We start from the raw sequence: 26577 nt of genomic DNA on the forward strand, positions 1-26577 counted from the left end.
CCCCTCCGATCTCTGCTCCCTCCAATTCAGGGCTGACAGGCAGACACCTGTTACTGCAGAGGAAGAGGCACCATGATGGAATGCTTTCTGAAAGGTGCTGGTGTCAAAAAGCGGCAAAAAAAAAAAAAAAAAGAAAAAGAGGGGGAAAAAGAGGGGAATTGAAGCAGTGAGCACACGTACCTTCACATGGACCATACTTCACAGAGACACATAAAATCACAGTAGCTCGCTTTCCTTTGCTCCACTCTGGTCAAAAAGCAACAGCAGCGCTCGCTCTCCCTCCTACAAACACTCATCTGTCCTGGGTCAAACACAGCAAGCGATAGAGAGACAGAAAGAAAGACAGAGAGAGAGACTACAAGTGTCACTTGAGCTGACTGCAACTCAGCCTCTCTCTCTCTCTGTCACTATGTCTATGTCTCTTTCTCTCTCCCTCCTCAGGGGCCATGAAACACACACACACACACACACACACACACACACACACACACACACACACACACACACAGTGCTCACTGAAGCACAAAGGTTCCCATGGTAACGGAGCATTTAGAAGCCCCGTGGCATTATTTATGCAACGTTGCATCACAATGGGCCCTCCCACCGGCTGACCCTGCCAAAAAAGCCCGCCGCTCTCCAGTCACTCACTGCCTCTCTCACTCTACCTCTCTCTCTCTCTGTCTCTCTCTCTCTCTGACCAAACCATCTGCACCCTCCACCCTCCACCCTCCACCCCCCCCAGGCACCATCACTGAAAAGCAATGGGGGATTTTGAGGAGATGGGGAGGGGAGGCAGGAGAGACAGAAGATGGAAGGGAGGCAAGATGGAGGGAGGCACGTGCACGCACACACACACACACACACACACACACAGTAGACTCATACCTTCACACAGCTACACACTCACTGTGTTCTGCCTCAGTGAAATTCTATTGGATCTAAGGAGTGTATGGGGACAAAAAAGCACGTTACTTGGAGTAAGTTCAAGCACACACACAAATACACACACCTAATCAACACACAGCCCACACTTCTTTGGTTGCTACTATGTTACTTGCACAGGCTGAGAATGTGACAGCCAAGTGGAATTTTGTTACTGTTAAGAAACAAATCCTAACAGTCCCAATGTACAATATGTTACACTGTGCTGTAAGGGTCGAGTCAGACCAGTGTTCATAACAGCCAACGTGGAGAGTGAAATGAGATCACCTCAAGGGAACAGTCACGATTAGTGGATTCACTTGTGGAGGCTGTAAGTTGATGCAAATCTCGTGTGTGGAGTTCAGGTTTTGGGAACTTTGACACACAACTTTGGCATAAAATTTGGGGTGGCTGTTGATCTGTAAATCAGGAGGTTGCCGGTTCAATCCCTGGCCTTGGCAGTCCACATGAGGAAGTATCCTTCGGCAAGATACTGAACTCCCCAAAAAATCTGCCCCTGATGCTTTACCATTGGTGTGTGAATTCGTATGTACGTCAGTTTGGATAAAAGCGTCTGCCAAATGACTAATTGTACTTGTACAATTTGAGCCAAACTGTGGAATGGAGAGTCAGTCCAAAATTGAGGAAACCACCATATTGGTTGTGTTGGTCCATCCACAACTCTGCCCATGTATAAACTGCTCCACAAAGGAGAGATAGTTTCTAGTCTAAACTATGAAGGATGAACCTCACAAATTGTCTTAGCAAGCCAGTTAGCTTGGTGTAACATGTTACCTGTTAGCTCACTAGCTACAGTGGTTCACATCTATGTTTAAATATTTTGAATCTTTAAAATAAAGCCTACACAGAAGCAAGTGGGCCATCAAACAAGTGAACATTAGTGAAACCTCACACAAAGAACAAGCAGGCAGCACCATCTCTTACCCAGATGCAATCTGACTCCAAATTTGAACCCATTGCTTCACAATAGGCCACAGTCACTTTCTAAAGCACAAAGAAGCCCGGTGAAAAACCTCTCTGTCTTACACTGGCTGAAATCTCCTTTTCTTTGTTTTCTGCTCTCCTTTATCTGACTTGTCTGCTTCTCCCTCCCTGTATGGCACGGCGAAACCAATCATGACATCCTAGCAAATACATGCTGCACATGCAAAGCTCCAGCCTCCAGTCATTTCCTTATTCAAATTTGGATTGGCTCAGTTTACACGGCTGTTTGGCTGCAGACTGACTGAACACAGGTTTAATCACAGAGATAAGTGGGCCATCAACTGAGTGGCGAAAACGAGACAGATCAGCTTGATCAACTCAACGTGTCAGTGTGCACAGGATTGAAATTCACAGCAGCTCTGAGCATGCATGTTGCTGAGTGTGTGTGTCCAGACGGTTCTCATTCCCAGAGCGTCAAATACCGGCACTTTGTCACACCCCTTAGCGTCTCAAACAGATGTACAAGGTACCCTTCAGCATCTGTATGAGATGCACCGGGCTTTTGACGAACTCCAATGGGAATCCATTTGCGCTGAAATTAGATGCTCAGGGCAAAGTGACAGTAACCTGACACGCCCCATGGTTCTTACACAGAACCATCTGGGAAGTCGTCTTTAGAAACTGATTGGTGATTGGATGAACCATCTATCATGGGCTAACTTCACCCAATCAGATCAATGAACCACATGATGATGTTGGACTCTTGCCAAAGTCAGTCAGGGGGAGAGTGAAAACATCTTTTCCATGGAGAAACATTTCCATGGAAATGGGTTCATATCCCATTTGAAACCAGAAGTTGCTGATTTTCTTCGACCTCTATATGCAAGTTTACTTGCGTAAACGCTTAACTTACCTAACATCATGTACATGTTGTACTTAACTTACGTCACTGACATAAACAGATTTATTTTAACCCAAATACGATCTTTTCCTAAACCTAACCACACTGTGACAGTTTCTGAACTTTCAATACATGTTAGAAAGGCTTGTGTGTCTGTATGAGAAGCAGAGGGGTGTGACAATGTCAGTACCAGACGACCTGGGAATGAGAAGGCGTTGGTGTGTCTGTGTGTGTGTGCTATGAAGGATGATCAGGGACTGCCACTTGGATTGTGGAAAGCTGATATCCTGTATTTTGGAAGATTGTTACTAGTATTCAGCAGTCTGCACAAATTATCAATATTAGGGCAATAATAATAATAGGGCACTGCAGAGATTTTACACAAAAAGGTCAGTTTACATGTAATGAGGAGTACTACTGTGAAAACAGCTGTTTAATGTCTTCCATGGCTCTGGGGTAGCTTCATCACGTCTGAGAGAATAACCCTGATAATGTCATAATCATCTCAGTTTTGGCTAGGAAACCGAGATGTGCGGAAATCTACACATTTGTAACAGAGAGCCTGTGTTATTATGGTAAATGGACTGGATTTGCAGTATATAGCACAGCTGCTGTACCTGTTGAACCACAGCCACCTGTATCAAGTGGACATATGGAATTTGAAAGACGTGTATTTTTACCATTTATTCTTTCTGGGGACTAAAGTCTGAACTTTGTAAATGTATGATAACAATGTTAAATGTCACATTGAAAACAGTTCAGATTAAAGCACCGTGACAAAGTGTTTGCAATAATGTACACTTAACAATCTTTCCATTGTTCTATACAGTCTACCATTATCAGCAGTGTTGCTCTAGTTACTTAAAAACAATAATCATTAACAGTTGCTATCATTGAAAACTGACTACATTAATTTACTGACCACTTCCACCAAAAAGTAACGCATTAGTGTATAAGTAACTTTTAAAATGTCTATTTTGAAGTGCTGCCATTTGTAAAATTGGTTGGTGAAATTAGTGAATCATCCACTCATTTTCATCTATCCACTGAATTTACATTAAATGGATAGCCCATATAAAATGACCATATGGAAGGGCATATTTTCTTATTACATTTTGAATTATTTACTTGACAAACAAAAGGTATTTACATATATTTGATTAGTTTTCAAAACTTTGATTAAGAATGTTACAAAATACATAAAGATATGTATGTGTAAAATCTAAAAATGTAAAACACTTTTCAACTACAGCTGTTAAGAAAATAACCCAGCTTCTGAGTCTGGGCTTTGTTTTGAGCGCTCGACTGTACTTCTGGCTCTCATCCTCCATACTGTTGGATGTGACTCTAAGGTGGTAAAAGAGGCTAATAGAGTTTCAGCCTATTTTGCTCTTTTATGTTCCAAAATGCAGCTGTTACTTTTTGTTAATGTTTAAAGGAGTACTGCAGCAATTTAATGTTGGACTTCAAGAAATTGGGGGACTCACTAAAGACAGATTAACAAAAGGACTGGTCAATGGCTGACATATCAGGAGTCTGTCCCTGGTGTGGGTCAATCTCCAAAAAATCCCCAGTTTGCGATGCGACCTTTCTGTTTCAACTTTGAGAAAGTCTCGGAGCATCGCGATAGGCTTGAAAACGCCCCTAGTGCCACCAATGACATGACACAAGGCTGAGTCGAACTGTCATTTCTTTTGACAACATTTGATCCACACGATGCTCCGCACAAGTCAAGCTTTTTTTTTTTTTTTAAGAGTTGGCTTAATCATTTCCATACTCTACAGCCATGAACAGAAACCAAAGAAACTGATTTGTAATAAATATAGAAAGTCAGCAACATGATCCTTTCAGGTCTTGAAATAGAAATGAGTCCTGTCAAACTTCTACAATATGTCCGTCATACTGGTGGACAGAAACAGTCACTGATCGATATCAGCCTGAACAGATTGCTGTGCATGCGTGTGTATGTGTGAGTAATCAGAGCTTGTTAAGCAATTAGGTGAAAAGGACAACAATTAACTATGTCTTAATGAGCAGGTTCTACAATCACGTCCTTGTCAACTGATTGCATTACTGAAGATTCAGCTCCATTCTGAGCCTATTAATGGAGACAGAGGGAAGACAGATAGAGAGTTAGTGAGCAGCCACTAGCGTACAGGAACAGGCTGGCCCCTGAAAACCCCATTAAAGCAATTAGTAAAGTAAAATAAATGACTGCAGGACAGTGGTGGGCTGCATGGGGAGCAAAGTCGCAGTGTGTGTGTGTGTGTGTGTGTGTGTTCTAGCTGTAACTGTCTCCCCCTCTCTCTCCAGTGTAAAGCAGTCTAATTGTGCCCCGTGGTGTCCGCCTGGCATTTGGTTTCAGAAGGGGGCCTGTTCGATGAGAAAATGTCACGGCGGCTGTACAGCTAAGACCACTGCTGTCTGCAACTATTGTTTCAGGCTGGAAAATTACTAGGTACATCAAGTTGGTAGCACAGTTGTCCCGGAAGCAAAAGGAAACAACAAGGAACAAGATGGAGACAGAAAAGAAGAAGATCGGGAGAGCAGGAGGAGAGATATGAATCGAGATACAGGAGAAGAAGACTTCAGCTGACTGGAAAGCAGCAAGGGGGGAGAGAGGTTCAGGGAGATTCAGCACTCTCCGGATACCAAAACCAATTAAATGTTCATCCCAAACTGGACAGATCTGTCTTGTTTCCCGATAAATGCCGCTGCAGATTCGGGGTTTAATCCCTCTCCTCACCACAGTCTGTGTTTCCACCCCCGTGTGCTACAGCGCTGAAACTGGTTTTAAACGTAGGGTTAGGGACATGAATTATGAGCAAGTGTAAAATATTCACAGCACAGTCTCTTTGTTGAGCTTACTGTGCGGCAAAATAACAAAAATTATTGTTCACGAAGCATCAAGGTAAATACTGTTTATTCAAACTGCAGGGAGAATGAAACGTCGACCATGCTGAAAGCTCAAGGCGTTGACACGTGAGGTAAACATCTAAAGGGTAAGAGTTCTCTGGAGTTTTCTTGACTTTGTTGCTTTAATCACATTGAAACACCTTGCGGCCTTGTTATTTTTGTCTCAGTTTATTGCTTGTTGCTGGGAGGATTGCCAATCGACATTCTACCCCTGCCCAAAAAACACATTGTATCTTCAGATGCTGTTTGGGAAAGAAGAAAAATGTGAGCTCTGTCCAATAAAAGCTCGCTGTCCTCTGTGGACACATTCACTAAATGGATTCGAGAACAAAGTTAAGGACAAAATCTAACAGGATCACAACAGGTCTTTTTTTTTTAATCCGCCTGCATGTGTTCTTGTGGACTTGTGAAAATCATCAGTCGCAGCACAAATACTGTTCCAATTCAAGTCCATATTTAGCTGAGTACAGTACAAATTTATCAAGGATGCTTGGGGAGCTGACTGTGTGGACTTTGAGTAGACAAAAATCAATGCATTTAGAGCTGAAGCAATTAGTTGATTAATTAATTAGTGGATCAAGCATCTATTTTGATAATGATTCATCATTTCAGTCATTTTCCAAGCTAAAGTGGCAAACATTTGCTGGTTTCAGTTTAAAAACTTGAGCATTTGCTTCTTGTTTTATGACAGTAAACTGAGCATATTTGCCTTTTCACTGCTGGTCGGACAAAATAAACAATACGTCAGCTTGAGCTCTGGGAAATTGTGGAAGGCATTTTAAAACAATTTTTTGACAAGTTGATGACAAAAAGATTATTAAGAAAGAAGAAAGAAGACAAATGAAAACATTTGCCAGACCATAAATTAAAATAGTTAATGTAACATGCATGTACTTTGAATCAACCAGATGCAGTGATGAAGAACAACACAGCTCAGACTCACAGTGGTGTCCTTTAAGTGTTCGTACACCATCAAAGAAAATGTTTTGGGATTTTTTGAGGTGAGAAAGAAACCATTTAGATTTCCAGTATGTTGGTGATTTATAAAAGTAATGGCTACTTGAAAATTTGCTCTGAAGAGATGTGTGAGAACCCATTAGCTTCTCTTGTCCTAAACATAAGCTATAATAATAGAAAAAGGGAAGCCACAAGCTTGCTTCAGGCACACTTGCACCGAGCAAAGGATGTAGTTAAAAAGCCTCATTAGTTTGGGCATATGAAAGCAAAAAAAAAAAATCTTACAAAAGGGAAATGCCGACTGGTTTCGACTGGTTTCCTCATGGTATGGCTGAAAAGAGGAGTCACAAGATATGAAAACTTTTGGTAGACTGATTTTAAATTTTGCATAATATACCGTAGAGTAAGGATAACATCTGTATATGTGGACGTATCTCTTGCTTACTGCTCTTGAAAGCATCCAGCTGAGTTGACTATCAGCCAAAAGACTCCTGTCCCAAGTGCAAACTGAGTGTACTGTATATTCCTTTACTCTGGAGGTTGGACTCCCAACCTGGTCACATTCTAAGAGCGTCAGATATCGCTGCTTTGTTCTGCTCCTCAGTGTACCCTTTAGTGTTTATATGAGAAGCTCCGGCCTTTCGCTTACTCTACTGTAAACCCATCTGCAGCAATATTAGAAACCCAGAGCAACTTCTCCAACTGTCCATCAAGTTCTCATTCCAGCAACACACAAAGTCGTCCTGCCAGAAAGCCTTTCAACAAGTGGTTAATGTTGTGAAACAGTCACAGTTTGGTTAGGTTTAGAAAAAGGACACAATCTTCTGGCCTCCTGGGTGAAAGTTCCATGTTTGTTTGGCTCGTCCATCCACCCCACCTTCTTGCATTTGTGGATTTTCTTGCTCTATATACTACATCACATCTAATATTGCTGCAGATGGTTTAACAGTGGAGTTAGCTCGGTGCATCTCATACAGGTGCTAAAGGGTATCTTGTGTGTCTGTATGAGACAGCGAGGGGTGTGACAAAGCAGGGGGTATTTGACACCATGCGAATGAGACCAGGCTCGGACTTCTGTGTAAGTGCACTGGGTTGAGAAAGGCCTAACATTTCTCATGTGCAGAAGTAATGATGTAGTTCCCTTCATGGCCACAAGTGCCAGATTCTGTATTTAAGCTTATGCTTAGAAAGAGAAAACAAGACACGGTGGTTTAATAGGCAGCCAGATGACATTTTGAAGGCATTTACTGCCCTTCAACAACTAGCTAAATGATACCGCTGGTGACTGCACACAGCACTTCAATAAGTCTTGTCCTCACAGTGAAACTCTCATTCACGCAGTCTCATTAGCACATTGGTACTTATACTGCTACCATAAAATAGGATGGCTGTAGCTCAGGAGGTAGAGCGGTCGTTTGCCAATCGATCCCTGGCCTGAGCGGTCCACATGCCGAAGTATCCTTGGGCAAGATACTGAAGCCCCCAAAAAATCTGCCCCTGATGCTTCACCATCAGTGTGTGAATTCATATGTACGTCAGTTTGGATAAAAGTGTCTGCCAAATGACTAATTGTTATTGTAATTGTTATAGCCATAATTGTTGTCATGCTAAAATGATATAAATCTTATGTTAAGTTTGTACCTTACAAGTCAAAACAAATTAAAAAAACCCCTTCAAATTATTCATGCTGGAACTTTATGTGCCCACATCTTTTTCATGACGCCAAAGAAATGAGCCTACCGCAGAACACTTTGATCAAGGATGGCTATTAATACGCACTCTTTGTAAATGTATGAGACTCAAGACAATGTGACACAAGAGAGAGGAGCTAGAGGCAGTCTGCTGATTTCCTCCTGCAGAAATTCTGCATTGTTGTTGGACAGTCAGCTGCTAACTGACTTGCTGTGCATGCTCTCTGCTCTGTTGCTGCAGCTTTGTGTACTGTCCTGACCCACTTGTATGATTGGCTGACTGAAAGGCTGCTCCAGCTCGTGACCGGTTGCTCAATATCCTGCTCCAATCCACATCAAACTGGTTGCTTTAAATGTGATAACGGTGTTTTTGGTGGCCTGCCAGTTCCTTTCAGCTTTGCTTTCTTTCTAAAGCATACATATTTGTTCAACCTGTTGTTTGACAATATGCTATGAAAGTATAGAACATTTTCTGTTGCTGTTACAAGTTCATTTTTGGCATTGTACAACATGGGGTTATAAAATGAAATGCTGCTATCCCTTAATGCTACTCACAAAACAAAAATTATATAAATGGATGAATAAATAATAAGTCAGAAAAATAAGCTATTACTGATGGTGGAGATGGAGTCTCGCAGCTTGATGAAAGAAGCTGCTCTGTAGTCTGGTGGTACAGCAGCAGATACTTCTGTATCTCTTGCCAGACAGCAGCAGGGTGAACAGGCTGTTGCTGGGTTGGGTCCTGTCTTTTACTGTCCTTTGAGCTCTGTGCAAGGACCTCACTACACTGATATCACTGATGCTTGGTAGGACACATCTCATGCCAATTAGCGATGTTTCCAGTCATGCTTTGAGATGCTCCCCTGTAAAAGTTAACAAGAACGTGGGAATTTTGCCTTCTGAAGATATACAGTCGTTTCGGAACTCTCTTAACCAGGATGGAGACGTGAGATGACTGTGACAGATTCTCTGTGATGCTGCTGATTCTCAGGAACCTAAAACTGTTCACCTGCTCCACCACAGCACACTGATATAGACAGGGATGTGTGTGTATTTCCCTGCTTTTTCCTCAAATCAACAATTGACTTTGTTGACCCTGAGAAGCAGGTTGTTCCCTGCGCGCCACGCTGCAAGATTGTTTATTTCCTCCCAATATGATATATGAGACGAAGAAAAATCTGACAATATCGCCTTACTGATACACCAAACACATATTCAAATGCAACCTTTGAATTTGAATGTTATATATCTGTGGAGGGAGGGGTTGAAACAGTAGGAAAAGAGTGCAAAATGGTGTAGAACTGATAATAAATAAATAAACCCTCAGTGCTCACTAATGCATGAGCTGAAATTCTGGCTCTGGCTTCGTTGCAGCATCTGTCTCTTTCTTCATTTGCCTGTAATAAAATAATCAACATCTACCACTCGACTTATACTCATCAAATATAAAGTGTGGTATCTTTTCCTTTGCAGTGTCAACCGTCTGCTCAGCTCTCTGCATAATACAACTCACAGAGCTGAACTCTCTCAGTCAAGTCTGAAGCGCTGGACTCAACTGTGCAACCCAACAGAGCCTGCACACACACATACACACTCACACTACCTTGGTCTCACTTACCTGTCAGTCCCCAGTCAACCATTTTTTTCTGTGCTGTGTTAGGTAGCAGAGAGGTCTGACAATGAGATTGAGCTGCCAAATGTAAGAAACACATCACCTTTCCAAGCCCTACCCACAATGCACTGCTTTGACTCCCCTGTCACTACTTTCCACTTCAAGCTACAGACAGCTAACAGCTAAAAAAAGTGGCACTCTGCAACAGGTGGTTAACATACACACATGCAAACACATGTGCACTCAAATGCGGCCATTGATTGGGCCCAAACATAAAAACAGCTGAAGTGAACAGAATGGATTCTAAACAGTGTGTTTATCTAATCTAAATGTGGTGTAACTGAGCGTTACTTCAGCTCCAAGGAGCACATCAGTAACACAAGTTACATTAAACAAATCTCATTCATGACTAGCACATACAGTGTGTGGTGTGTGTGTGTGTGTGTATGATGCTATCAGAGATTAGCATGACATTAGCAGCTTTAACCCAGATAGATTCATGTTTGCCAACACTGAGTCTCAAAGCCCTGTCTATTGTAATATTAAGCATGAAAACAGAAACAAGTACGGGAGATAAGCAGCCAAACAGGGTTATGTTAGAATGAAATAATAGTCTGACCTTAAATTTTGGTCCTTATTTATAAGGATTACTTATTTATGAGGATGCTGACTTTTTGCGTGGGACATGCTTTAGCCTCCTTTAGTCTTTAACTATGACAGCATGTATTTAAAACAATGAACTTGAAACATTAAAAATTCAGTCAAAGACAGCATTTCCAACTACTCCATGAAGCTAATGTTTGCTTAATTAGCTCAGCTGATAAAAATCTGCCAGCAACAGTTTTGAGCACATTTCACATTTCAGCAGGCAATATCAACAGTCCTGGCTAGAAGTGACAAGCTGCTTTTGTCTCACGCTGTCTGAAGTCAAGGAACCACAATTTCAAAAATTAATGAGAAGTTCAGCTGTAAATCTGCCACCGTTATGATGTCAGCTGCATATGTGGCATGTGAGAGTGGAAAGCTTCAAAGGTATAGAAGCAGTAGCTAAAGAGGATGCAAATTCACCAATCCTAACATGGTGAAGGGATGACCCGCCCTACTCTGCCTCTGATTGACTTACCCTGATATTCTTACCCTAACCCTAACCAATCATCACCTTTCATGCCTAAGCTTAACCAAACCAACCAGTGAAGGTCACAAGTATTGGCCAGTCAGAGGCAGAGTAGGGTGGGTCATCCCTTCACCATAGTAGGATTAGTAATTTAGCAAAGGGGACAGGATTTATTCAGTCTGCTCTATTCAGTATGGATGCAAACATACACACAAAAAAAACACACAACAATAAATACATCCATATTCACCAAAAACAGCAACATTTCACAGCTCAAATAAGACATATTGTTCTATTTCTATGGTGCTCCGGCCAGGAGTTTTCCTTCAGATGAAAATATCAAAAGCAAAAAACTTTCTCAAATGCCAACACTTTGCCTGACAGAACAAGAGAGAACGGGGAGAAGACAAAGCATGAGCAAACACAATTCCTTCCCAAATCCCCCCCCCCCCCTCCCCCCCTCCTCATTCCTTAAATATTCTGCTTTTCTTTTTCTGCATGGCCCCTTGCATAAGAAGTAAAACAAAATAAATATTTGATCCACTTTGAAACCACTCCTTATGAATATCTAACTCTGCTGTGAACTTTGAAGAGAACTATATTTGGTAGTTTAATGAGGTAGCCGATGCTAAACAAATCTTAATTAATCCTTAATAAACAAATGAAGAGAGTAGCAGTGAGAGGGGGAGGAAAGGCTGATAGCATCCATTATTATCGCAGGGCTGCTGCAAGAAAACACCAATAAAAGAACCTAATGAATCATCCAAGAGTGAGTAGAATTACCATCAGGCTGATTGTTTTCAAAAAGCTATTAATCCTGTCCTTTTTATCATCTCGCATGCCATAACACCAATCGTAAATGAGTGTAAAGTGAAGTATTTGTGCTTTGAAACCAGTGTGTTAAAAATGGAGAGTAACACTTCAACAGTATTTATATAATGATGCGTTATAGGTGAAGAGAAGATCTCATGGTTAATTAGGCTAACAGAGAAAATAAAGGCTGTTCCTTTATTTTCTCAGTAAGCCTAATTAAACTCAGTATAAACTGCTCTCAGTTTGGATTCTTATAAGTTGAAAGTCTGACCTGAGAGGAGCTGTTTCCTGCTTCACTGCCAATTAGAGTGAACGCTTCTACAGAGAACCAGATTCCCATTCATTATCTCGTGGCTGAGAGGCTGCTGAAACGCCACGTTCTGCCCGAAAATCTCCGATTTGAAAACCATTAGAAAGTTAGATTCTCTTCTTTGTGCTTTTTTCCTCCCTTGTCTTCTCTCCTGGCTGCGGTTTTTCTCCTCTTGAATTCCCTAATTTCAGATCCTTGATGGCGTGGTCATGTTTTCTTCTCCGGTGAGGCAACAACATCTCTTTTCTATCTGACGTTACTTGTGTTGCACCTTGTTGTGGATTGTAAAAACACAGCAGGAGGTCATGTTGCCAACGTGATCGAGAGGAAGGTTGCATGTGCTGTGGTTTCCAGCTTAGAATAAACAGAACAAGAACACGCAGTTGCTCTCGCTAACGAGGACCACGAAATGCTTTTACCAGCGTTGTCGGTTTATCCTTGAAAACTCTAATTGCATGTCAGGACTGGCTGATTGCTGTGTTGTATTTGCTGAATAAAACTCACTGGTAGTCATGCAACAGCAGTTTTCTGACACTTCAATGTTTCAGTTTAGCTGGTTATTTACTCAGACTGCATATGTAAAAGAGCTGAGCTGCAGTTCAGCTGATTTGCATGTGTTAATATCAGTGTTTAAGTTATAAAGCCTCCGTGAGTTCTGATAATTAAATGTGAAAGAGTTTGAGTCTTTGGTTATTTTTAAAGCTTATAAACTCCCTTTAGTGATTTATTGACTACATATTGATTAAAAAAAAGATCAGTCTGACTCATTATGTATTAAATTGGCTGCTTCAAAGGCTTAGCCTGATAATCAGACTGAGTCGGCATTTTGTTTTGAGACATTTTGACACAGAGGTCTATAACCAGGCAAGACTGAGCCTGTGTGAGCCATTTTAAAGTCAGGACGTGTGCCTTATTAAAGCAGAAGGCCATTAAAGGAAACAATAATGTCTGAGAAGCAGCGGGTTCTGAACTGCTGGTCTTGCGTGTATTGTGTGGTGCTGAACAGAGAGCTCCTGCAGAAGGATGATTTAAAGTACATCCTAAAAGAGGAGCTAAGTTAACATATGTTTGTCTTATTGTTATCAAATTCCACTAAAAGACCAAACCAACGATGTGTTAGTCCATCTCTCAACATTAATAGCATGGATAGATAAATACTAACAAAAGCATCACAAATCAAGAGCTTTATTTTCAAATAAGACTAAAGACTACATAAATTCAAGCATTGGACAAATTGAAAATTCGTCATGAGGACACATCGGTGCCAAATTTTATTACAATCCATCTAAAAGTTGTTGAGACATTTCAGTCAAAGCCACAAATGTCATCATCCTCAGTAGAGGAAAGGTCAGCGGATCACCAAAGTCAGTGCGATTCATCCACTGGGGATCATGAATGTCTGTATGTGACAGTAATCCGTCAAACAGTTGTTCAGATCTTTCAGTCTGACCCAGCCGACCCACAGACAGACTGACATTGCTGTCCTTGGAGGATAAAACAAAACTGCATTTGTTGGGGAACATTTTAAGCTGTGGATTAATACTGATTTGTGTGCTAGTGAGTATTTACAACACCAGGACATTGCATGTGCCACTGACTTAGAATATACGACTAAAATAATTGAAATAATGGAATGTGTCTTTACTGCTGCCATTTAGGTTTTTTCCTGTCTGTGCTATTGATGATAAAGTGATGTTTATTGCTCATTGCTATTCCCTACCATTGAATTTCACATACTGCTTTCTCTGCTGCAGGTGCAAGCACTGTTTGTATAAAATTCTGTCTTTCTGAGGCAACTGTGTGACCAATATGCTGCATGCGCTGTAACCATTTGGCTATCAAGGCAACTCATTTGCATAAAATTCTGTTCCTTCCTCCTGCATTTTCTGCTCCTAAATAAGAGCGCCATACATATTGCATGAACCAAAACACCCAATATTTATCTATGTTGTCTTTTTGGACTGGCAAAACCTTGCTTTTTTATGTTCAAATGCAATTTTTAGTACCAAAAAATTGTTAGAGGCACTAGAAAAAAGCAACAATGATTTTTAATTGAATTCATATTTTAAAACAAAATGAGGTATTTTGTTTTGAACTGCTGTAGGTCCCTGCCTGCTGGAAGGACAAAACCATTTTGAGGGCTTTTAAAAAACACATTCAACATTTCAGAACTGACTGGATTGTAAAATGTTACCAGGCTGTAAGCAAAAGACATCTAATCAATAGCCTGTTCCACTTCCACTTTATATGTTATTCAATATGACAATATGTCAGATTTTTCAAATAGGCACATCTCACATTGGAATTAAACTCTTTCAGAGCAGGCACTTCACACTGTGCTCCCCCAATAGCAGATGTGTTGACAGCAGAGATGATGAACGATACGAGGACAAAAGCTGACAGATGTGATAAATACAACGTCGAATGGCTAATCAATCTCATGTGAGTAGAAGGGAACAGAGGAAAAACAGCAGCAGGGATCTCCTGGTGTGAGTCAGCAGAGGCAAAAGAGTCTGATTGGCAGCGTGTACATGAATGTGTGTGTGTGTGTGTGTGTGTGTGTGTGTGTGTGTGTGTGTGTGTGTGTGTGTGTCCACAGACCACGTGTGTCTGTGTATGTGTGAAGCCTTTTCTTGGTCTCTCATGCCTGACCTTGTCTTTATGAAGCAAAATGAATGGGAAACAGTGTGTGTGTGTGTGTGTGTGCATGAACGCATTGGCTGAAAAACAGAAAAATACATCCCTGCCTCCTTTCTACAGTCTGGTGACAAACACCGGCAAAAGCCCAAACATATTGAAAAATTACACACTGCAAAAGCAAGTATGAAAGGAAGTGACAAATGACTGGCTTGAAAAATAATAATAACTTCACCATGGTGCAGGAGCATGAAATATAACGACTCCTGCTTGTAGAGCAAGAAGAAGGGAGGTGGAGGAAAGAGCGAGCAAGTATCTATTCGTCTTCACTTCCTTCGAATAGCTGACACTCCCTCCATTCCCCTCTTCTCCTCTCCAGCCCTTTTTACACATTCTCACCAGAAGGCCATTACCATGCCCTAGATCATCTGAGTGTGTGCACATGACCTGTGTGTGTGTGTGTGTGTGTGTGTGTCCACATCAACATGACCCACTTAGACATGGACTTTCAGAACATTGTAGTATCTCAGAGTGAGGTTTCAGCCTAAAACATGCAGAAGCTATTATTTTTTCTACTCTCAGCATTTTCACTGGCTATATTTAGCATCTGTATTTCAGAGTACATTTCCTCACATTTTAGAGTACTCAATGACACACACAGTGTCCACAGTATCAAGTATCCACTCGAACTGCACCCACACACTGCATGTACAAATACACACTGCACATCTTCTCAGACCAGTTCCAGACAGAACGAGCATTAAAAGCACTGCTATCAGCACTGAAAGAATACTCCAACCATGTAGCACTGCACTTTCCTAACACTGTCAGACTCATGATGGGCAGCTTTTTTTTTTTTAAAAAAAAGGATGAAAAGCGGTGCAGCAGAACCAGAGATGCCACCCTCTTTTATTCCATGCATCCGCTTCCTTGCCAAAACATGGCACCTACATTACCCACAATACAGCTCGACTGCAGTGCAAACAGTTCATATGGAGATTTGGGTGCATTATGCTATTATGGGTTCTGTTATGAGCTGCGGACTACAGTAGTTTGGTCTTACTTACTCCACACCCCCAGGTTGTTTTTCAAGCTTGAGCCCCAACCGATGCTGCCTCAAGTGATGTCACCTGAGGCTGCATCAGATTTCATATTTCACACAGCTCCCTCTGGAGGCACAAAGGCTTTGTAACTTCACATATGCACTAGAACTCCCTAACACCTGTAAACACACTTGACGCTTAAAATCAGTAGAGTTCCCCTTTAAGTTGAAACACATAATGAAATCTCACACTAACATCACATTTAATCTGCTCTATATTCACTGTACGTTGATTGGTGCTAATCCCATGGGAGAAAAGCTGATTGTAGATTTGAGATACACTGGTATTGTGGCTTTGGGGGTGGCAGTGCCATTGCAACAGTCCATCTGTTCAACACTTTGGTCCAGATTAAAATATCTGGACAACTTCTGGATGGTTTAACATTAAATTTGACTGAAACATAAATGGTCCTCAGAGGCTCACCCCTGACTTTGGTGATCACCTTACTTTTCTATGTAGCACCACCAGCAACAGAGGAATATTTCCATTTTTCTGCTGAGAAACAATTCAGTCCAATCCAACATTATTTGTTTCCTGGTATGCAGTGAGTCGACGAGGCTGAAACTGTTTTTGTCTTTTAATCTTGTAAAATCTTGGATTTGAGCACATAAAATTGAGTCCAAAGGAAAAAATAATGGAGCAGCGAGGATTCATTCTTACCTCTCATGCAGCACTTTAATTTGTCTTACGTGTACATTTATCTTCTTTGGTGTTCACAAAGAGCTCACGAAAAAATAATTATGAGCATCGTTAGTCAAGACTGCAACTCGAGTTTTGACACTGAAACTGAATGGAAAATGTTACAGAGGAGGTGTGGAAGTTACTCAACACAACAAACCTCTGCTTCAACTTCTTCCCACTTTCTGATTGATATAGAAAAATACCTGCTCTCACGTGCTGATACACACATGCATGTTGTCCATGGTTACCAGATGATCTTGCTTATAAGATCACTTCCAAGACAGGATGATGGATTCACTAGTAGCTCAGCTTTAGCTTTGAATTCATTCACTTCATCTACTCAGTACTCATTATAAGTGGTTGGTCCAGTTTGCTTTCAAACCACAAATGAACAGCACCAATTGGTACAATGCACCAAATCAAACAGGTTAGACATGAAAGCCCCCTCAATGAAATTCATTCAGCGTGTTATTCATCCACATCTCAACTTTAGTCACGCAACTCCAAAAAAAAACACACATCTGAAGGCCAGCAGGAAATCTTGTTTGTGGTTACCTCCAGTGGTTTAATTTCTCACCTTTATCAGGCATGTGATGTAGAAGTGTACTCCAGCGTGCAGGGAAACACTGCTTTTCAGCCTGATATTGATTTATTCTTTAAAGTGGTGACATTATGAAACTGTGTCAGTTCCTGACAGACAGATCAGTGCAGCTTGAATGTTCAGGATAGCTTGAAATAACTGCTAATCGTGGGTGGGAAAGGGTCATACTGCATTGCATCTGCCTTTTGTGGAATGAAAGATTGTGAAAATCCATTTGAGAAAACTACCTCCGGACCTGTTTTACACTGTTTGTGAAAAATGTGCATTTAAGATCATCCCCAAAGTTACGTCTAGATCTCACAGACTCAATGGGAAGTGCAGAATCTATTACTCTTTGGTGCAAGTCTCAACTGAGGATATGACATGTATGTTTAAAGCCTGACAATGCAACACAAATGCCATATATTATATGCCTGTATCATATGTCAAAACACAGAATTTAAGGGGACAGCACATCTTATAACCATTCAGAATCATCTAAAAGTTAGCATAGGTCTAAACAGTAATGTAGGCTTATGACAGACATCTAGCAGTCCAAGTTTAAACAGTTGAACACATCAAGACACGCTCTGGCAGAGTCATAAATATTCTAACCTTCATAAATGCATAATGGACACCAAAGTGTAGCTCTACAGCCAAATGCTAGCTTCACTGAAAAAGAAATCAAGGTGTGGGCTTTGCCTTGTCCATTTACCCCTTCGTCATACACATTATCACCACCAAAACCACTCAGACTTTGACAAAATGTCGCCAAATGATGCATCCCACCACATCAGAGCATTTTCAAAATTACACTGAGAGGCTGTAGCCGAGGGCTTTCTGCAAACAGATCAAAATGTGATGACATATTTGTGACACATTAGTTCAGATGGGCATTCCATCATTTGTGTTTGCTGTTAACTGTCGCGCTGTCTCACCCTGACAGGACTGGAGGAATTATCCTCACTACTTTCTGGTGTTCATATTTCATTAATTGTGACAACGCTATATGTATGCTGCATGCACACACACACAACAAAGCACATACGGAGTTCTAACCTGTTCTTTGACGGAGGCGAGGATGGCGGAGGTGGTTTCAGACTCGGAGCCGTCTCCATTGGAGGCGTTGAGGACGGGGCTCAACATGGTGGCAGCACTGGCAGTGTCAGACGCCACCTCAGGCACTGGCATACCTCCTGGAAAACAGGGGAAGATGCAACTCTTTAACATTTATTAAAGACAGTGTGACATGCCAGCATTTAGGCTGACTGGCTGTCACACCTACACTCCCCTACACTTGTACTCAGCAACAACCCCACAGATAAGGATGTTAGAGGATGGGCGGAGGTATAGAGAGACACATTTCCACACACAAATTCAATATGGACATAGTGGGGTCATAGCAAATATTAGATCATTGATAAACCAGCCGACTACTGGACTCAAATTGAATTCACTTCAACATTTTCACCATCAACTTTTTTTTTTTTTTTTTTCATTTTCTCTCGACTTATTCATGTTCAGGGTCATGTAGAGCAGGAGCTTATCCCAGCATGCATTTGGTAAAAGGGCAGTGACACATCCTGGACAGGTGCACTGGTACATCTCAGCAGAGAAAATCTAGGCCAGTTAGAAGACAGTGTGAAGACTCCACAAAGAGAACAGTAACAGATGTAGTGGTGGTCCAGCATTAAAAGCCATAGCAGTGGTACAACCAGCAGAGATTACAGTAGTAGAAACAGGGTAGGATTTGTAGACATATACTACCATAAAAAATGGCAATGGTATCACTCAGAAACATTGTGACAAGAGGAACACATTGGTACCACCAAAGGTATTTCCAGTCCTTATGGTGACAGAGGTGTATGTTTTGAATTGTACTACAAACATCTGGCACACATTTACAGCAAACGGTGCCACAGTACATTGAACCCTGGGCCATATAAAGTAACATGTCTGTTACAAGTGCAGCCCACACAACAAGCATTGTACTCCAGAAGACACAAGTCATTTCAGTAATATAGAAATGGCAGCAAACATAACAGCTGTATCATAAAGTAGTCAAATCCTGATATATTTTGACAGACAACCTGATATCTTAAGCATAAGGCTGGCAATATTCTATAATTTCATTGCTATCAACAATTTTAATGAAAAATACCAAAACCAATACTGTGTTAGTTAATCTCCCGACTGTCTGTGGCTCTCAGCCACAGGACCATGGGCTCCTTCTGAAGATCATTCAAAGCATGTCACAAACATGTACTTTCATTTAAAAAAAAAAAAAAATGCTAATAACTTCTTCAAGCAGCTGGCTGACTTACTTTTTGGCAGATGTTGAGCAAATACGAGGAAATAGCAAATAATTTAACTACATAGCCTCCACAAATAAATATGGATTTTACCTGTAAGCCATTGATGATTTTCACATCACAGAACTAAATATGACATATTTGTAAGCATGTGTGAACCACAGAGACACAGATTTTATGCATAACTGGAAATCTGGCAAAGGGAATCTTAAATACTTCTTGATGTTGGAGCTACAACCTGTCATCCTGACAGCACTTGAAGCACCAGGTGTAGCATCAGTACACAAGTCACAATGGTAGTAATAGCAGTAATAGTAAGATTAATAGCTGAAGCAGCTGTCATACAACTTTATGGCATTAAATACAATGGAACAGCATTTATCTATATCACATCATCATAACAAATACTATTCCAAAAAAAAAAAAAAAGCCAAACCTAGTGTTAGACACACACAAACACACACACTTGCACGCTTGATGCCATGTGTCATCCCGTATTTGACCAAGCGTTGGAGGACACGGGCTTCACATGTGCCATGTAATCCTGATGCAGCACAGAGCTGGTGTAACAGCTGCATCAGCCAGCTTTACACACTGATGAAAGGCTTGTCATGAGGAATCTGCCATACACACACACACACACACTCACTCACACACACACAAAAAGGCTGGCTGTCGGCATGAGGCAGCACCAGCCTCGCACAGAGGTAAAAAGAATGTAAGTGGAGCCTATCAGCAGAGTGGAGGGATACGTGTGGACAGCAGAGGGGAGATGGAAAGGTGAAAGGAAAAGAGGAGTGGAAAGAGAGTGAGACAGCGCAGGGAGGGCAGCAGAGAGGAGGAGGTGAGGCGAGGAGAAAAGAGAGATGTAAGAGGAGTAGGAGGGTGAGGAGAAAAGAAGAGGAAAAAAACTATTCTTGCATGCTGCTAGGCAACAATCTCTGGTCACTGAAGGCTGCTAATATGGCTGACCTGGCTTTACTTGTCTTCCATTTTGGAGAGTGTTCCTCTTCCTCTCCACCTATCTATCCCTCACTGTTTCTCAACTTAAATTTTTCATCACCACCCACCTTTCTACTTCCACTACATGCCTTTCTCCTCCTTCCCTCCGCATTGCATCCTCCTCCTTGTTGCCGTTACGCCTCTAAACTTTCCCTCCCCTCCTTCCCTCTCTTCCTGCCCACTTCTCTTCACTTGACCTATTTCAGCTCTCCTCATCTTTTCAGCACATTTCTGCTTTATTAGGCAGCATGCAGTGGAGGGTGACAGAAGGAGGATGGCCCGAAAGGTTGGGGATGGATCTGAACCTACATCGCTACGGTGCACCTGAGCCTTCCCAGCATCCCCCTGCAACCCCCCCTGCTCTGAGCATGTACTGTACCTCATCAACATTCGGCTGCTTATCTGGCCTCGTGACACTGCTACGTGCTTTGCATTCTTCACACCATCCCATTTTTCCTCTCCTTCTATTGTGGACTTTTTAGTCTTTGGCTGTGCGGTCACAACTGCACAGCTTTATCATGCACTGGCACATGTTTTGCATCCTCCCTCTACTCTTTCCTACCTTTCCCTCTTTGCTCTTCATGTTGTCACACCACACACAGTCCCTCTCATTATCACCTCCACCCATCTTAATGTGCTCCCATCCTTTTCTTTCCCGACACAGTTCAACCTCTGGTCCCTCTGTCGTAGCCTGAGACATCTGTCAGTCATGAAAATGCTTAAGGCTTTAAAGAAGGGCTATGTAACTTTTGCTGTACAGTGGCTTCTGTAGCCAGTAATTACAAGTAAATAGCATATTGATTTTCTCCTCATTTCCAAGGATTGCTGTGACTAAGTTGCTTTAAAGACATCATTGATTTATTTTGACTGAGAGGGAGTGGAATGCAACCACAAGCACATAACAGCAAACATGTGATGTGCTTTTAGATCTTCTTTTCTTGATAAAACCACTGAAATGTTGCTAAAACCTAGTGCAACTGTAGTATAAGTACAGACGAGTTGTAAAGTCAGCAAAGTGACTCCATAATGACTGTCTGTATCTGTTGAAATTCTGCTAACATTAGCGAACATGAGCTGCTGGTCATACCTGATCAAGTAAAAAACACGTGTAATACAGCCAAACTTTGCAGTGAAATGTATTCATTTCAATTGAATCACAGCAAACAGGGGGTTCACAACTTTAAATTTTGACTTTGACGCTGTTGACCAACAGTAAACAGTCTTGTCCTCTGAGCCACAGAGTCCAATATGTAGGATGCTATCACAGCTTATTAGCTATGTGTGTTGCAAAAGGAGGGCTAATGTGTCTTCAATAAACTGTGTGATTATTGTTCAATTCGCAGCCAACCCTAACCCTATTTTTGGTGTCAATAGACCTTAAGGCCTTGGCAGCAAAACTCCCGCCAAGGGTGCATTCTTTTCTTTTAAATCAAACATTTCATTTGTAGGACGATGATTGTGTCATTTTGTTTTCAAGAGTAATATAGTGTAAATATCTCTAGTGTTGCTGAATTACTGATTACCTACAGATGTGAAAAAAAGTTTCCAGCTCACTTCAGTAGAGTCAGTATGACGACAGTGGATCAAAGAAAACTGAGTCATGCATTCAGTCATGCATGCAGTGGAGAGGAGATGGGCCATTCTAACACTGGCCACATGACTGTTATTTATGAAAAGTTAAAAAGTGGGGGCTACAGCAACATCTCCCTTAACAAAGCTTTTCAAGAACTGACATGTTATTTTTAGAGTCCCAGGTGCACGGCAGAGTGTATGTGAGGCTTACCTGTCAGTGCCCCTCACATTATACAGTGTGTGACTGCTGCATATCGCATGCATTCTTTTTGAACCACTGTCAGGTCCATTTATGGATCTACCTACTTAATTGATCAACTTGATCTTGCACAGTCATGCTGCACTGATCATGATCAACTGCATCTTCTTCTCAGTGCAGACTGCTGTTTTTCCTTAACAAACAATTGTGGGAGGCAGCATTCTGGAGAAAGAAGACAACCCACAGACTGAGATCAAACCTCAGCGTCAATGAAAATCTGGGTAGGCAACATCAAATTAAAGCCCAATAAAATGTTCATGTTCAGAGAAGCTTTATTTTTCCTGTTCTTATGACAGCACGTCAGAGGCATTTAAAAATGTATCCGGTCTAGGGTAAGTTTTTGAAAAGCATCATTTATGGTTGTGAAAAATTCCAGCTTAGTGTGGGTAGAATGCAGAAACAGAGCCCCCGCCTCCCAAGAACTCTTGGAAGATAGTTATTTTCAGTTCCTCAGTCGATCTGTTGGCCAGTCAGTCAGCCGCTAGGGTCCAGACTGAAATATCTCAACAGTTGCTGGATGGATTGCTGTGAAATCTGGCACAGATATCCATTCAACATTCATGGTCCCCAGAGAATTTGGTTTATGACCAAATACTGCAAAGATGACATTCCCACCATTCTCAGCTGTACTGTTGTGCAAATAAGCAATTCTTTGCATTCTAGCACACTAATTGAGATGCACATAGTAGATATTATACCTGGTAAACATTGGTATGTTAGCACTGCCATTATGAGCATGTTTACATGCATTTAGCTCAAAGAACCACTGCACCTAAATACAGCTCCACGGAGCTGGTATCACAGAGCTTTTATGTGACTTCTGTTTCCCATTCCTTAGCATACAATATGTTGAAGCATTGCTCCACACATATTGCAAATTCCTCTACACTGATGGTGAACAAAGTTCTGATTCTGTGCTATATATGATTACTCTACTATCTGGCAGGATACGTATGCATGAAACATTTCACATGACAGTTCATTCAAGAACGAACTTGATCAGAGAACTGGATCAGAGAGCATAGAAGGGTGCCGACGGCCCATTTGCTTATAGAACTAAATAAGAGAGAAGCTCTGGGTTTGAATGTGCAGACAGGGCAGGCAGCCAAATATAGGTCAGCTCAACAGACCATGCCCAAGCCCTCATCACACAACTGACCAGTACAAAGCAGCTTTCCCCAATAACATCCGTCAGAACTAGGTTATAGAGGCCCACAGCCCAGCTAGAGACAAGACTTTGAATATGGATTAGGCCTAAAGGCTTTATTTCACTGAAGTATAATCTTGGATTTTTAGGTCTATATTTCAGCGCCGTAATGCAGGGGTATTTAGCCCCGCATTTCAAAGCGGTAATCTCTGATATTGCTGTAACATTGTAAATGCAGCTCACTATGCTATGATTGACATGGCTGACATGGTGGAATATAGAGCTTAATCTTTTGACCCTTTAAGCTCATCAGTCAGGTCTGAGACAGGCATGTTTTGGTGAAGACGGAGTTCATCACAGATCAACAGCAATTCAGCTAAATGTCCATGTAGAAACGTGTTAGAGATACACGCATGTTGTGCGCTTGCAGGAGCGACTGTATTCTTGTATACGTGTGTACACAGAGCACCAGAGCATGCATGTGTGTGTCTATATTTGTGTGTGCGTGTCCCTTCAGGGATGCGAGTGTTTGTTATGTGTTTGATGGGCAGTCCCCTGTCGCCTCATTAAAACTTGCTGCAGTGTTTTGTTTCAGCTTCACCAGTCATCTGTCCCTTTGTCTAGACCCTGTGCCCACGACTCTGCTTTCAAATTAACAAGACTTTAACACTTACATTAACAATGTAATTAGCTCTGTCTGTGTCTCATTGTGTATTTATTAAGGCCTGGAGTCCACAGCGGAGATATGTCTTTCATTTTTGTTGTTACCCTCAAGAGTTCTGTGATGCGTGCATGATTTTTCTTTCAACCTTGTTTTCTACAACAGCACAGTGAATTAGACAAACCAAATTAAACATGGGGTGTCGGGGACCGAGCTTTGCATGTAAATCCTCTGATCTGTGTTCTGCATTGAACACAACACATGAACAACTCTGCAAAGAAATCAATCTACCAAGCGTGTAATAGTACCTTTTAAGACAATAGTTAAATTGAGCAGATTCTTATGTTGATTAACTACTGCGGTCAGGTACGGTACACTTTATCATACTAATGAGGATACTTGTAGTCATACACACTTGCATGCTCAGACTCTGCAGTTCCCCTTGGATCTACCAAATGTTTTAGCTCATTGTTTTGGTTTTAGAGCCAATACAATAACACAGAATGGATGTGTCATTGAGTCAACACTGGAAACTACATAGGAGTGGTGTCTCAGCATGATGACACGTATCAGCCTGAGTTGATGTGATGCTACTGGGCTGTGGGCTTACGTAGAACACAAAGTGCGCAGGTGTTTTGTCACATCACACACCTGCACCTGCACACTGGTGTTGATCTTTATACCACACAGAGGTCAAAGGGCATAGCTCAGCGTGGATTCATTCCAGCCTGGACTTTGAGGGTGGAGACTGAAGTTTGCGTCCTGTGTTCCACTTGTTGTTAGGTCTATGTTGCTAAAACTCCAGTTTAAACCAGAAGAAAGATTAGGATTTTTGTTTAATCTCAAAAAAGCCATTGCATCCCACCTCATCCTTCAACTCAGTGTTCAACTCAAGATTTTTTATCTTTTTTGAGTCTTAACCAAGTGCTTGGGGTTCCCTAAATATAGCTTAAAATGGAGCAGATATAGTTGTTATATAATATAATCAATGATGGTTGAATTCCATTCTGCTGCTCCCGGTTCAGGACCCTGGTTTTGTAAATGCTGGTTTACTGGGGCACTTAAATGGAACGTAGCCATTGTTAATTAGTTGATTAGTAACACCTGTGCTTTTCCTACTGTGACAAATGAAAATGCTGTGTAAAAGATGGTTTATTATAGGGAATATTGTCTTTATTGTTGCTCTAGAAACAAATTCACACGTTGTCACATGTGGCAGATCATCATCACCTGGGCAGCAATATATAAAATTAAAAATGCAAATAAGCTGTAAATAAATGTCACCTTTAGGAGATGCAAGCAGACAAGCTTCGTCAATACAAATTACATGGACAGAGAAAAAGGTGCAAGTTACTCAACATCTACAGGCTCTACGCCATCGCCACAGGTGCTTTCAGTTGCTGCTGATTAGACGTCTTCTTGGGTTGAAGGTGGCTGGCGCTATGCTGGGAATTACACAAAGTCCCTGAATTACACAAAGTCCCTGAAATACACAAAGTCCCTTGACTCCATGTTTCATTAAGAAATGAAAAATGCACAATTTGTCCACCCTAGCAGATCCAACAAAGCGAACAGGAAAGGGATGCAGATGTCAGTCAAACACAGTCTGTTCAGCCCAACACAGTCCTGAGTCTCATCAGCCACAATGAGTGAAATCACCTGTGTGGAGTGTAGGCTATATGTATGGCTTTGAATTGACTGACTGTCACTCCAGAACTGTCACTGGCAGCCAATGGCAGATGGCCTTACAAGCCTCATTGAGGGTTAATCATCCATCAACCAAATCTATCCATGGCGAAAGTCCAGATGCTAATGCACATTTATATTCAGCGCACACACTAATACACACAAACATATACCTAGTGTACTGCTGTGACACAGTGTGCATCCCTCTGAGAGTCACTTAAGGGTAGCAGCTCAGTAAAAATCATTTAATAAAAGTGTATCATCAAAAGCACTGAAACACAAAGCCGTCACACTACAAAGAGAACACACAGCTGCTGCTGTGGTGTGACTTTGCTGAGAATCACTGAATATGGATCACAATTCAAGTCAGTCTGAATGATCGTGTTTTCATCTCACTCGGCAATATCTATTTTGGGCATAAATGCTAATGATGCTCACTGTTTGTTGGTGTGTGATAGAAAGTACTGCTGATTGCATAATCAAAATAGCTATAGTGTAAAGTTCCAAGGACAGCTAATAACTTCAATAACAGCCCATTGGGTGTTTCATTTTGATTTCTTTTTGTCTTTTTCCCCACACAGCATGCTTCACATACACTTGGCTAATTACCCAGAAGGAAGGAAGTATTAGTCAAGCAGCATAATGTAAATGTGGTGGAAGAATCCAAAGAACAATGCGACTAACAAAAGAAGCTGCAAATAGTATTCTGACAGCAGGTGTTAACTTGAATGTTGAGGAAGACAGGAACTTGATGATG

General features: G+C 41.5%; 1 protein-coding gene across 8 annotated transcripts in view; it reads right to left on the reverse strand.

Moving 5' to 3' along the window:
* The window catches only part of ctnnd2b (catenin (cadherin-associated protein), delta 2b), a 173722-nt gene that overhangs the window by 111095 nt on the left and 36050 nt on the right, over positions 1-26577 (reverse strand). For 7 of the 8 annotated variants that reach the window (XM_076744176.1, XM_076744175.1, XM_076744168.1 and 4 more), the window contains exon 2: positions 18241-18377. In XM_076744176.1, the coding sequence (XP_076600291.1) occupies positions 18241-18372 (132 nt within the window). In that variant the 5' untranslated portion in view covers positions 18373-18377. Of the gene's footprint in view, positions 1-180; positions 290-18240; positions 18378-26577 lie in introns of those variants that run through there. The other variant, XM_076744173.1, reaches the window with a different exon arrangement.

Source organism: Chaetodon auriga, chromosome 12 (assembly GCF_051107435.1).
Source record: "Chaetodon auriga isolate fChaAug3 chromosome 12, fChaAug3.hap1, whole genome shotgun sequence".
NCBI classification, from domain to species: domain Eukaryota; kingdom Metazoa; phylum Chordata; class Actinopteri; order Chaetodontiformes; family Chaetodontidae; genus Chaetodon; species Chaetodon auriga.